The 13,914-nt window shown below is 44.8% G+C and overlaps 1 protein-coding gene across 1 annotated transcript; it reads right to left on the reverse strand.

Annotated features, from left to right (window-relative positions):
* Positions 1 to 1,883: 1,883 nt before the first annotated feature.
* On the reverse strand, positions 1,884 to 8,350 carry LOC115187774 (uncharacterized). The gene is made up of 6 exons (XM_029746799.1): positions 8,341 to 8,350; positions 6,977 to 7,167; positions 6,723 to 6,811; positions 4,251 to 4,431; positions 3,369 to 3,463; positions 1,884 to 3,132 (listed from the first exon to the last, which is right to left on the reverse strand). Exons 2-6 carry the CDS (start codon positions 7,158 to 7,160, stop codon positions 1,987 to 1,989), a joined length of 1,695 nt encoding a protein of 564 aa, XP_029602659.1. The 5' UTR covers positions 7,161 to 7,167; positions 8,341 to 8,350; the 3' UTR covers positions 1,884 to 1,986.
* Between the last annotated feature and the right edge of the window lie 5,564 nt (positions 8,351 to 13,914).

Here is a 13,914-nt window from a genome sequence, read left to right on the forward strand (position 1 = left end):
AGAGAATTATGCAACAGGGTAGTGGGGTCAAAGGTCACTTGTCTGAGGTCAGCTGAGCATCCTTTGAGAGGCTTCCAGGAACTGGGAAATGGGAAATGCTGACCTACACTGCCATCTACTGGACAAACGGTATAATAACCACTGCTGTACCGGAGAAGATGTTGCTGTCATAGGAAGAAACTATGGTCATAAACCTACTAAAAACAATGTCTATATTTTCTATGTGAATGAAACTGATTTACACAGTGAATTGGCACTACACATCTAGTTAGATAAAACATTATCAAGAGCTTTTAAGTTATTTCACATGCAGTCTTATACAATTGTAATTCATAACTAGTTTTATTTGTCTGAACAACATCAGTACATGATCAGTGATCAGTATGACTCTCCAGATCCCTGCTGTACTCTGAGCTCATTTCTTAGAGAGTATGTATGTAGCTGACTAAGATGGAATGACAGACTGCTGTAGAACGCTCAAGGACATTCCACTCCGGGATGACTCACTGGCATGGAACACAGAACAGTCTTTTGTGTCAAGCTGTAAAGCCAATCTGACTTCAACACATGGTGTTGGAGGTGAAAAGGTATTTTTCTCTTTCAGATGCTGCTGCTCGACAGAAGGTCAATGCAGCACTTGCGGTGTGAAAATATGGATTCTGTATCTGGCTCTGTATCTGGCTCTGTATCTGGATTCTGTATCTGGCTCTGTATCTGGCTCTGTATCTGGCTCTGTATCTGGCTCTGTATCTGGCTCTGTATCTGGATTCTGTATCTGGCTCTGTATCTGGCTCTGTATTTGGCTCTGTATCTGGATTCTGTATCTGGCTCTGTATCTGGATTCTGTATCTGGCTCTGTATCTGGCTCTGTATCTGGCTCTGTATCTGGATTCTGTATCTGGATTCTGTATCTGGATTCTGTATCTGGATTCTGTATTTGGCTCTGTATCTGGATTCTGTATCTGGCTCTGTATTTGGCTCTGTATCTGGATTCTGTATCTGTCTCTGTATCTGGATTCTGTATCTGGCTCTGTATCTGGCTCTGTATCTGGATTCTGTATCTGGCTCTGTATCTGGCTCTGTATCTGGCTCTGTATCTGGATTCTGTATCTGGCTCTGTATCTGGATTCTGTATCTGGCTCTGTATCTGGCTCTGTATCTGGATTCTGTATCTGGCTCTGTATCTGGCTCTGTATCTGGCTCTGTATCTGGATTCTGTATCTGGCTCTGTATCTGGCTCTGTATCTGGATTCTGTATCTGGCTCTGTATCTGGCTCTGTATCTGGATTCTGTATCTGGCTCTGTATCTGGCTCTGTATCTGGCTCTGTATCTGGCTCTGTATCTGGATTCTGTATCTGGCTCTGTATCTGGCTCTGTATCTGGCTCTGTATCTGGCTCTGTATCTGGCTCTGTATCTGGATTCTGTATCTGGCTCTGTATCTGGCTCTGTATCTGGATTCTGTATCTGGCTCTGTATTTGGCTCTGTATCTGGCTCTGTATCTGGCTCTGTATCTGGCTCTGTATCTGGCTCTGTATCTGGCTCTGTATCTGGCTACATACACATCAAAGTATATTGTCTGAGGTGGACTCCTTCACCAGAGATAGTAATTCAACTTGGTCCACTTATATTATTAGTCATCTGTAGACTTCTTTATGCTTTTTTAACGGACCATAAATGTGTCCCTTTCATGTGTTCACCAGTCATTCCATCTTTCATTGTGTCATGTATAGTGCCACATATGTATATACACTCAAAGCATGCAAACGTATTCTGGATGATTTTATTTGAACCATCTGCACATGGAAAGATAGACATCATAAGCAAAACATGTCAGTAGCTTTGAGTAAGCGACAGTATATGATTGGATTTCCCATCATGAAGAGATAACGTTGTAGACCTTAGACCCATCCAACTCACTAAGCCCTCTGATGTCTTCCACTCCCTACAGACTGTGGGCATAGTGGTAGGTCTACAATACAGTGCTCAGTTGTGCAAATAGAAGGAGTTGAAGCCGTAGAAGCGGTGCTTTCTCCCGGTGTGTACATTGTCCTGCAGGTTGACCGCGCCCCCCTGGAGGGAGCTGTGGAAGAGGCGGTGGACCTCCGACTTACTGAAGGAGTCCTGGAGCTCCAACAGGGCCAACTGGCACCGGCCCCTGCCCCTCTCCCCTGGGTGGGTGGAAGGCAGGGCATGTGGACGGGGTTGGATACAGGGGTTGGAGATACTGCGTGGGATGGGGATCTCTCTGTTCTGCCACTCCTGATCCTGTTCTTCAGGGGTCTGATTGGCAGTCATCTCAGAACCCAGAACTAAATTCCCGCTTGAGCGCCAGTTACGGATGTTGGGAGAGACCAGATCAGCAGCAGACAGCTCTGTCTCAGATTCATATGCCGCCCCTGTGTTGTTAGTAGCCAATGCTGGAGCTGGCTGGCTCAGGCTGAACGGGTTACCCCCTGATGCTGTGTAGCTCTGCTTCTTGCTGCTAGGAACGTCCTCGTACCATACCTCTCTCTTGGTGTTATTCTCTTTGGTGATCTCTGTGGTCTCATTCAGGGGAGGATGGGGCAGCTGGCAGCTGTACAAGGCCAGAGAGCTCTCTGTGTCTGTGACCTTCTCCACCACCCCCTTCTCCAGGGAGGCTCTGGGAGCCTGGTTGCTCTGCTGGGGGTCTGATGCCCCTGGCCCTGGGTGATGGAGCCCTTCTCTGGCCTCCTTGACCTGGCACTCACACCTCTCCTCCCCACACCTCTCACACCTGGAGCCTTGATCTTGAAGGTGGTGACCAGGGAACACATACCCAGACACCTGAGCAGGCTCAGGCCCAGACACATCTCCAGCCCCAGGCCTGGCTAGACTGAGCTCTGAGTGGCCGTGGCTGTTGTTGGGATGGTCGTCCTGAGTAGAAGGGTCCCCCTTTATCTCCTGATGACTTTGGTGACCAGACATAGTTCCCAGAGGCCCAGCAGGGTGATTCTGTGTGGAAGTGTGGTCTACGCTGTGGGACTCTGCTGCTGGGGCAGTGACAGGAGGATGGTAGGTGCTCTCCACCGTATGACGACCCTGGCGTATTCTGGCCTTGCGCCCGTCTCGTGGTTTAGGGGGCAGCAGGACGGGGTGGGATCGCTCCCTCTGAGAGAGACAAGCACTGGTTTGTTAGGAGGAGGTTTGTCTCGTTCAGTCATCAGAGTAAAGTGATACTGAAGAAAAACTGGGTGCTTGTTTAAGCAGTCTAAAACTATTGGTATGGTAGTTGGGGAAGTTAAAGAAGGTTTGGAGGCTAATGTGTTATTCTAGCGAAGCTGTTAAATGTAGGAATATTACAACGGCACTGTACATTCAGGTGATTCATACGTTACTGTACGTACCAGCTGTGTTGTGTAGGGAGTTATCTTCCCAGTGATCATGTCAATGGTGTTCTCATGGAAGTCATCCAACCTCAAGGGATTAGTAGGCCCAGTGCCTGGAGTAAAAATATATGAACTCCTTGTTTGCAAAAGTGTGTTGATGCTGTTTCTGACCGATATGGTCTAACTCAGGAAGGGTAACTTTGATGGGGGTGGGGGCCACAAGAAATCTGAACTCATCCTGAGGGGCCACAGTGGCTCGTGGGTCTGCCTACCCACATCCATACCCACATATACCCACATGCCCAGAAAATGTTGCAGTTTTATAACTAATTTCATACAATTCTACAAATTTTGCCAAGGGGAGAAAATAAAAAGGTTTAGCCGTTTTACAGATAATTTATTGCAATTCTACACATTTTGCCATAGGTGGAGATAAATGCTTGCCGTTTTTAATAAGATATCTGAGTGAGAGTGACTAACAACATCAATGGGGCCCCCCCGGTCGGTAATTCGACCATGATTACTACAACTTTAGATAGCTGGCTAGACTAACTAACCAATCTAAAACATGGTAGTGGACATGGGGCTAATTGAGTGACTGTAGAAAAACAAGAGAAAAACTGCTGATCCACAACCAAATTTCAAAACTTGCACCTTGTGTATTCTACTATTCTGAGTTCCTAAAAAACATGTACAATAATAATTGTTAAATTGATCCGCGGGCCGCCAGTTCCCTGGTCCAACTAGTCTGGAGTATTCCTCCATGTCTCTGGTTGCGTCTCAAATGGCACCCTGTCCCCTATAGAGTACACATCTTTTGACCAGAGCCCTATGGACTACATAGGGAATAGGATGCCTTTTGGGATACAGCCTGTGTGTTCGGGGCTCTGCTCTCTATACCTGTGTAGTGAAGCTGGTAGGAGGTGACCCAGTGGGACTTCTCTACGTTGCGGAGCATGTTGGCTGTTCGTTCAGACAGCGTGACGTCCCAGTCACGCAAGGTGGGGGTGGGAAACACTGTCTTCTGGGACTTAGGGTAGAATACCTGGGTCTGGGCCTCGCCCTTAACTGGTTTGGGGTGCTGAGAGAGAGACAAAGAGAAAGGTGAGACAGGACACAGGTGTCAGGAACAGATGGAGTGTGCATGTGACCTTCTTCCTTCGGTTGTTTCCCAAATGGCACCCTATTCCCTTAAAAGTGCACTACTTTTGAGCAGGGCCCTGGAATAGGGTACCATTAAGGAATAGGGTGCCATTAAGAAATAGACTACCAATAAGGAATAGGCTACCATTAAGGAATAGATTACCATTAAGGAAAAGGGTGCCATTAAGGAATAGGGTGCCATTAAGGAATATGGTGCCATTAAGGAATATGGTGCCATTAAGGAAAAGGGTACCATTAAAACTTCTTAGGGATCCCTTACAGCTAGAATCCCGTTAACGGGATCGATTTGACAACATCCGGTAAATTGCAGAGCACGAAATTCAAAAATACTAAATTCATAATATTAAACATTCATGACGATACAAGTGTCTTACATCATTTAAAAGCTTAACTTCTTGTTAATCCAGCCGCTTTCTCAGACTTCAAAAAGGCTTTACGGCGAAAGCATACCATGCGATTATCTGAGGACAGCGCCCCGCATACAAAAGCATGAAAAACATTTTCCAACCAAACAGATGCATCACGAAAGTCAGAAATAGCGATAAAATAAATCGCGTACCTTTAAGATCTTCATCTTTTTGCAATCCCAAAGATCTCAGTTACACAATGAATGGTCGTTTTGTTCGATAAAGTCCTTATTTATATCCCAAAAATGTCAGTTTATTTGGCGCGTTTGATTCAGAAATACACCGGTTCCAACTCGCCCAACATGCCTACAAAGGATCTAATAAGTTACCTGTAAACTTGGTTCAAACATTTCAAACAATGTTTCTAATCCAACCTCAGGTACCCTAATATGTAAATAATTGATCAAATTTAAGACGGAATAAACTGTTTCCAATACCGGAGAAAAACAACGAGGAACGCGCTCTCATTTACGCGCACCAAAAGACTAGAGTCCACCTGAGTGACACTTAGAAAGAATACGACTACTTCTTTATTAAAAAAAAAAAACATTGAACAATTTCTAAAGACTGTTGACATCTAGTGGAAGCCATAGAAACTGCAATCTGGATCCTAATAATTATGCTTTCCCATAGAAATGCATTGGAAAATCCAAACCCCCCCCAAAAAATCCTGGATGGATTGTCCTCAGGGTTTTGCCTGCCAAATCAGTTCTGTTATACTCACAGACATTATTTTAACAGTTTTAGAAACTTTAGAGTGTTTTCAATCCAATACTACCATGCATATGCATATCCTAGCCTCTGGGCCTGAGTAACAGGCAGTTTACTTTGGGCACCTCAGTCATCCAAACTTCCGAATACTGCCCCCTAGCTTTAAGAAGTTTTAAGGAATATGGTGCCATTATGGAATATGGTGCCATTAAGGAATGTGGTGCCATTAAGAAACAGGGTGCCATTAAGGAATAGACTGCAATTAAGGAATAGACTACCATTAAGGAATAGGGTACCATTAAGGAATAGGGTGCCATTAAGGAATAGGGTGCCATTAAGGAATAGGGTGCCATTAAGGAATAGGGTGCCATTAAGGAATAGGGTGCCATTAAGGAATAGGGTACCATTAAGGAATAGGGTGCCATTAAGGAATAGACTACCATTAAGGAATAGGGTGCCATTAAGGAATAGGGTGCCATTAAGGAATAGACTACCATTAAGGGATAGGCTACCATTAAGGAATATACTGCCATTAAGGAATATGGTGCCATTAAGGAATAGACTACCATTAAGGAATAGGCTACCATTAAGGAATAGACTGCCATTAAGGAATAGACTGCCATTAAGGGATAGGCTACCATTAAGGAATAGACTGCCATTAAGGAATAGATTACCATTAAGGGATAGGCTACCATTAAGGGATAGGCTACCATTAAGGAATAGACTGCCATTAAGGAATAGGGTACCATTAAGGAATAGACTACCATTAAGGGATAGGCTACCATTAAGGAATAGACTGCCATTAAGGAATAGGGTACCATTAAGGAATAGACTACCATTAAGGGATAGACTACCATTAAGAACAAATCCCTAGTCATTCACTTCAGTGAGAACATTCATTTATTGGGCTTCACTGGTCAGATGAGATGAAATATAACATTAAGGATCATATTCTGCCTCCCAAATAGCACTCGATACCCTATGCAGTGCACTCTATGGGGAATAGGGTGCTATTTTGGGACGCACCTGTTTCTGTGTACAGTGAGAGGGAAACCTGGCTTAGCTAAATGACTGTACTATAGCTACTCACATCCAGGAAGCCATGTTGTCCTGGCCATGAGATGGTTTTCTTCATGGTTGTCATGGGTGCCTCCAGTACCTCATGACGATAAGGACCTCCTGGGATTGAAGACAAGACACTTCATCTGGGAATGAGGCTTGTGCTTGTGTGTGCGACCTTATAAGGGCAAGCACGCAGACACACACACACACATACAGACACACATGCACAGACACACATGCAGTTTGCACACACATGCACAAACACGCACGCACGCACACCACCTTTTGTCTTTCTCAGCACAGTGACCTCTGGAGCAGAGGACGGGACGAGGGGGTTCAGGGGTCGTAGGGACGCAGCTCTCACGCCTGTGTCGGGGTCGTCTGGTGAGCGGAAAGTTGGGAACAGGGCGAAGCGGGAGATGTGGGCCTGATATGGATGTTCTTTTGGAATCGGAACCTTTATCATTATCTCTCTGTATGGAGGGAGGGCATAGCAGTGAAGGAAGGACAGGCATTACAACTATATCATTATCTCTCTGTATGGAGGGAGGGCATTGCAGTGAAGGAAGGACAGGCATTACAACTATATCATTATCTCTCTGTATGGAGGGAGGGCATTGCAGTGAAGGAAGGACAGGCATTACAACTATATCATTATCTCTCTGTATGGAGGGAGGGCATAGCAGTGAAGGAAGGACAGGCATTACAACTATATCATTATCTCTCTGTATGGAGGGAGGGCATAGCAGTGAAGGAAGGACAGGCATTACAACTTTATCATTATCTCTCTGTATGGAGGTAGCTCTCCAGGAACAGGGTTGGAGTTAAAACCTACAGGAGGGTAGCTCTCCAGGAACAGGGTTGGAGTTAAAACCTACAGGAGGGTAGCTCTCCAGGAACAGGGTTGGAGTGAAAACCTACAGGAGGGTAGCTGTCCAGGAACAGGGTTGGAGTTAAAACCTACAGGAGGGTAGCTCTCCAGGAACAGGGTTGGAGTTAAAACCTACAGGAGGGTAGCTCTCCAGGAACAGGGTTGGAGTGAAAACCTACAGGAGGGTAGCTCTCCAGGAACAGGGTTGGAGTGAAAACCTACAGGAGGGTAGCTCTCCAGGAACAGGGTTGGAGTTAAAACCTACAGGAGGGTAGCTCTCCAGGAACAGGGTTAGAGTGAAAACCTACAGGAGGGTAGCTCTCCAGGAAGAGTGTTGGAGTGAAAACCTACAGGATGGTAGTTCTCCAGGAACAGGGTTGGAGTTAAAACCTACAGGAGGGTAGCTCTCCAGGAACAGTGTTGGAGTGAAAACCTACAGGAGGGTAGCTCTCCAGGAACAGGGTTGGAGTGAAAACCTACAGGAGGGTAGGTCTCCAGGAACAGTGTTGGAGAGCCCTGCTGTAGAAGGATATTACAGTAGTAATGTAACTGTTACTGTAGAAGGAAAATACAGTAGTAATGTAACAGTTACTGTAAAAGGATATTACAGTACTACCGTAACAGCTACCGTGGAAGGATATTCCAGTAGTACTGTAACAGTTACTGTAGAAGGTAATTACAGTAATACTGTAACAGTTACTGTAGAATGATATTACAGTAGTACTGTAACAATTGAGAAAGAGAAACTGATCTAGATCACAAAATGAGTACTTACGCGATGTTGATGTCCGTTGATTTTGGTATACTGAAAATAAATGTTTGTAAAATAAGAGGATAATCAATATGAACATTATATTGGTGTAAAACTGATTTCAGCCATGGTCCAGTGATGAACTATAGCAGTTCGTCCCAAATGGCACCCTCTTCCCTTTATAGACACCATTCTGTATACGTCTGGCCCTTCTTTGGACACTGTGTTAATTAACCTCTCTAGGGTAGGGGGCAGTATTTTCACATCCGGATAGAAAACGTACCCGATTTAATCTGGTTATTACTACTGCCCAGAAACTAGAATATGCATATAATTGTTTGATTTGGATAGAAAACACCCTAAAGTCTCTAAAACTGTTTGAATGGTGTCTGTGAGTATAACAGAACTCATATGGCAGGCCAAAACCTGAGAAGATTCTGTACAGGAAGTGCCCTCTCTGACCATTTCTTGGCCTTCTACACTCTCTTTATTGAAAACAGAGGATCTCTGCTGTAACGTGACACTTTCTAAGGCTCCCATAGGCTCTCAGAAGGCGCCAGAACGTTGAATGATGACTCTGCTGTCCCAGGCTGAAAAACAGTAGTGCATTTGGATAGTGGTCGATCTGAGAACAATGAGACGGGGGTGCGCATGCACGAGACGACTCCATTTTCAACTTTGAGTCTTTGAATGAAAACAGGGTTTCCCGGTCGGAATATTATCGCTATTTTACGAGAAAAATCGCATAAAAATTGATTTTAAACAGCGTTTGACATGCTTCGAAGTACGGTAATGGAATATTTTGAATTTTTTTGTCACGATACGAGTCCGCGCGTCACCGTTCGGATAGTGTCTTGAACGCAAGAACAAAACAAAGGATATTTGAACATAACTATGGATTATTTTGAACCAAAACAACATTTGTGGATGAAGTAGAAGTCCTGGGAGTGCATTCTGACGAAGAACAGCAAAGGTAATCCAATTTTTCTTATAGTAAATCTGAGTTTGGTGAGTGCCAAACTTGGTGGGTGTCAAAATAGCTAGCCCGTGATGGCGAGCTATCTACTCAGAATATTGCAAAATGTGCTTTTGCCGAAAAGCTATTTTAAAATCGGACACCGCGATTGCATAAAGGAGTTCTGTATCTAGAATTCTTAAAATAATTGTTATGTTTTTTGTGAACGTTTATCGTGAGTAATTTAGTAAATTCACCGGAAGTTTTCGGTATGTTTGCTAGTTCTGAACATCACATGCTAATGTAAAAAGCTGGTTTTTGATATAAATATGAACTTGATTGAACAAAACATGCATGTATTGTATAACATAATGTCCTAGGAGTGTCATCTGATGAAGATCATCCAAGGTTAGTGCTGCATTTAGCTGTGGTTTTGGTTTTTGTGACATTATATGCTAGCTTGAAAAATGGGTGTGTGATTATTTCTGGCTGGGTACTCTCCTGACATAATCTAATGTTTTTCCTTTCGTTGTAAAGCCTTTTTGAAATCGGACAATGTGGTTAGATTAACGAGAGTCTTGTCTTTAAAATGGTGTAAAATAGTCATATGTTTGAGAAATTGAAGTAATAGCATTTCTAAGGTATTTGAATATCGCGCCACTCGATTCCACTGGGTGTTGAGTAGGTGGGACGATTTCGTCCCACATACCCTAGAGAGGTTTTAACAACCCTCCAGACGAGCTTCAATGCCATACAACTCTCCTTCCGTGGCCTCCAACTGCTCTTAAATACAAGTAAAACTAAATGCATGCTCTTCAACCAATCGCTACCAGCACCTGCCCGCCCGTCCAGCATCACTACTCTGGACGGCTCTGACTTAGAATATGTGGACAACTACAGATACCTAGGTGTCTGGTTAGACTGTAAACTCTCCTTCCAGACTCACATCAAACATCTCCAATCCAAAGTTAAATCTAGAATTGGCGTCCTATTTTGCAACAAAGCATCCTTCACTCATACTGCCAAACATACCCTCGTAAAACTGACCATCCCACCGATCCTCGACTTCGGCGATGTCATTTACAAAATAGCCTCCAATACCCTACTCAATAAATTGGATGCAGTCTATCACAGTGCCATCCGTTTTGTCACCAAAGCCCCATATACTACCCACCACTGCGACCTGTACGCTCTCGTTGGCTGGTCTTCGCTTCATACTCGTCGCCAAACCCACTGGCTCCAGGTCATCCACAAGACCCTGCTAAGTAAAGTCCCCCCTTATCTCAGTTCGCTGGTCACCATAGCAGCACCCACCTGTAGCACGCGCTCCAGCAGGTATATCTCTCTGGTCACCCCCAAAGCCAATTCCTCCTTTGGCCGTCTCTCCTTCCAGTTCTCTGCTGCCAATGACTGGAATGAACTACAAAAATCTCTGAAACTGGAAACACTTATCTCCCTCACCAGCTTTAAGCACCAGCTGTCAGAGCAGCTCACAGATCTCTGCACCTGTACATAGCCCATCTATAATTTAGTCCAAACTACTACCTCTTCCCCTACTTTATTTATTTATTTTATTTATTTTGCTCCTTTACACCCCACTATTTCTATTTCTACTTTGCACTTTCTTCCACTGCAAATCTACCATTCCAGTGTTTTACTTGCTATATTGTATGTACTTCGCCACCATGGCCTTTTTTTGCCTTTACCTCCCTTATCTCACCTCATTTGCTCACATTGTATATAGACGTATTTTTCTACTATATTATTGACTGTATGTTTGTTTTATTCCATGTGTAACTCTGTGTTGTTGTATGTGTCAAACTGCTTTATCTTGGCCAGGTCGCAGTTGTAAATGAGAACTTGTTCTCAACTTGCCTACCTGGTTAAATAAAGGTTAAAAAAAATTATAATAATTGTGCACTACTTTTGACCACAACCATATGGGCCCTGGTCAACAATAGTGCACCATATAGGGAATAGGGTGCCATTTGGGACACATGATATAACATGTAAAAGGCAACCTACAGCTGGTCGTTGAGGCGGACGTTACTTTTCTTGGTAGGTGTAAGGTCATAAAACTGTTGAATGGTGATGTTCCTGTGAAGACACACTGGCTTAAAGGAGAAGAACCCTCAGTTGCCTCTCAAATGGCACCCTATTCCCTATAGAGTGCACTACTTGTCAAAAGGAGTGCACAGTGTAGAGAATAGGATGCCATTTGGAACACAACCCAACAAATACAACATACCCTTGGTAGGTGAATGTTGACATTTCAAGGGAGAAATATGGTTAGTACATTTTCAATCAATCCACAATCTCACAATTACTCGAAAGCAAGGACTTTGGCTCACACTTGGAATCGTTTTTAAAAATGTGTATATTGTTTTGAGAGAGAATTTTCTGAATGCTACTGAATGCTTGATACTCAGAGGGGTTCAAGTAAATCAGAAGACAAGTTTCCGTCAGCCATCCGTGTACATTGGACCAATAAAAAGTCATGGTCCTAATGCTAATCTTACTCAGGTGGGACGGATCCTCCGTAGCTTAAGTGGCGATGGCCCTTGATGATGGCAGGGGTGTGTTTACCCTTCTGGGAGGAGGAGGAGGAGGACGCCATCTTGTGGCTGGAGTGCTGGCTCAGTCTACGCTGGGTACGACCCGACGGTAACACCCTGCTGCTGCTACTGGGAACTCCGGGAAGTGGTGGAACTCTGCTGCTAGGGCCTCTGGGAAGAGGACTGCAAGAGGACATTTAAACCTGTTGCTGAGGAACAAGTCAAGGTCAAGGGCATCCCTAATGGGACCCTATTCCCTATTTGGACAGGTCAAAAGTAGTGCACTATAAATGGAATAGGATGGCATTTGGGATGCAGACTAGCGTTCCCAACGACACTCCTGTTCAGATGTGACCCGCTAACATTCCCATGTGACATCATTCCTAATATCTCTGACCGTCAAGCCTATGACAGACTAAAGGATTTCTTTCCATCAGCTAAGCTACATGTAGTTCCCATAGTTCACCAAGACATGATGTACAACACAGACAGTACAATAACCAAATGTACTGTAGTGCACTGGCAAACAAAATGGAGTCATGCAGGAGGATAAGACTGCTGTTCTCTTACCTGGGCAGAGGTGGAGATTGAGGTTGCTGCTTACACCATGGCTTCCTGCTCTGTACCTGTTTCAGCTCCTTGTTCTGTTTGTACATGTAAGTCTCCTCTTTCAGTCGCTGGAGGAGGGAGAAGTAGTCATCCAGCGACAGCGGGTCTGTCTGGGGCTCAGCGCCAGCGTACGGCCCTCTGGCCTGGTGCAGGCGTTTCAGGAGGGGCAGGGAGGAGGAGGACCTCTGTTTGTGAGACAGGAGTAAAGGACTCCTCCCTGTCTGTCTGTGGTCAGTGGGACGTTGCTGGATCCCTAGGCTGGTCATAGTGACGATGGCGTTGTCAACAACAGTAGGCTAGCGTCCGCAACAGGATCTGGGTTAGTGACACCCTATCCACTGTCTAGGCTGAGCAGCACACAGGCTTGGTCTCTGTGTCTGTGCTCTCAGCAGAACCTGTACCATACAGGAAGATACTACTAATATCACAGCATCACAGCTCAGTGAAGTGTCATGGAGTCTCCCCAGTGATAATATCACAGCGTCACAGCTCAGTGAAGTGTCATGGAGTCTCCCCAGTAATAATATCACAGCGTCACAGCTCAGTGAAGTGTCATGGAGTCTCCCCAGTGATAATATCACAGCGTCACAGCTCAGTGAAGTGTCATGGAGTCTCCCCAGTGATAATATCACAGCGTCACAGCTCAGTGAAGTGTCATGGAGTCTCCCCAGTGATAATATCACAGCGTCACAGCTCAGTGAAGTGTCATGGAGTCTCCCCAGTGATAATATCACAGCGTCACAGCTCAGTGAAGTGTCATGGAGTCTCCCCAGTGATAATATCACAGTGTCACAGCTCAGTGAAGTGTCATGGAGTCTCCCCAGTGATTATATCACAGCGTCACAGTGAAGGGAAGCAGCAGAGAGAAGAGTGACCATCTTCACAAAGCCTGAAACCCAAACAGGTTAGCATGAGGCAGTGTCTGATGACAACAGGTTCAATGACAGAGGTGGGCTCTGGTTACTGCATGGCTACTCATGTTCCTCCATGCACGCACAGACACACACACATAGACACACACACACACACACACACACACACACACACACACACACACACACACACACACACACACACACATAGAGACAGACACACACACACACACACACCCACACACACAGACAGACAGACAGACAGACAGACAGACAGACAGACAGACAGACAGACAGACAGACACACACACACACAGAGAGAGACAGACACACACACACAGACCTGTGAACTCATCCAGACCTCATGTCACACTGTATAGCCAGCATTATCCGTGCTTTTATTTATGTAGCCCTACACTCACCTGCATGTGCACATAACATTAGAATGACAGAATAGATACACAGCTAGAATACTACACATTTAATTCGTTCTATTTATGTTATTAAACATTGGCACAAGACTGACTGCGGTACTTTCTAATTGTATGTTCGTTTCACATGCAGGCCTATGTGTTGTTTTTCTCCACAAGACATCAAAGACTGACCC

This window comes from Salmo trutta, unplaced genomic scaffold, assembly GCF_901001165.1.
Source record: "Salmo trutta unplaced genomic scaffold, fSalTru1.1, whole genome shotgun sequence".
In the NCBI taxonomy this organism is placed as follows: Eukaryota; Metazoa; Chordata; class Actinopteri; order Salmoniformes; family Salmonidae; genus Salmo; species Salmo trutta.

Coding starts and splice junctions, on each gene's coding strand:
- LOC115187774 (XM_029746799.1), bottom strand. CDS start 7,160: ATGATAAAGGTTCCGATTCCAAAAGAACATCCATATCAGGCCCACATC. Junction 4,432..6,722: donor GACAACATGGCTTCCTGGAT/GTGAGTAGCTAT, acceptor TCTCTCTCTCAG/CACCCCAAACCAGTTAAGGG. Junction 3,464..4,250: donor CTACCAGCTTCACTACACAG/GTATAGAGAGCA, acceptor TTTTTACTCCAG/GCACTGGGCCTACTAATCCC.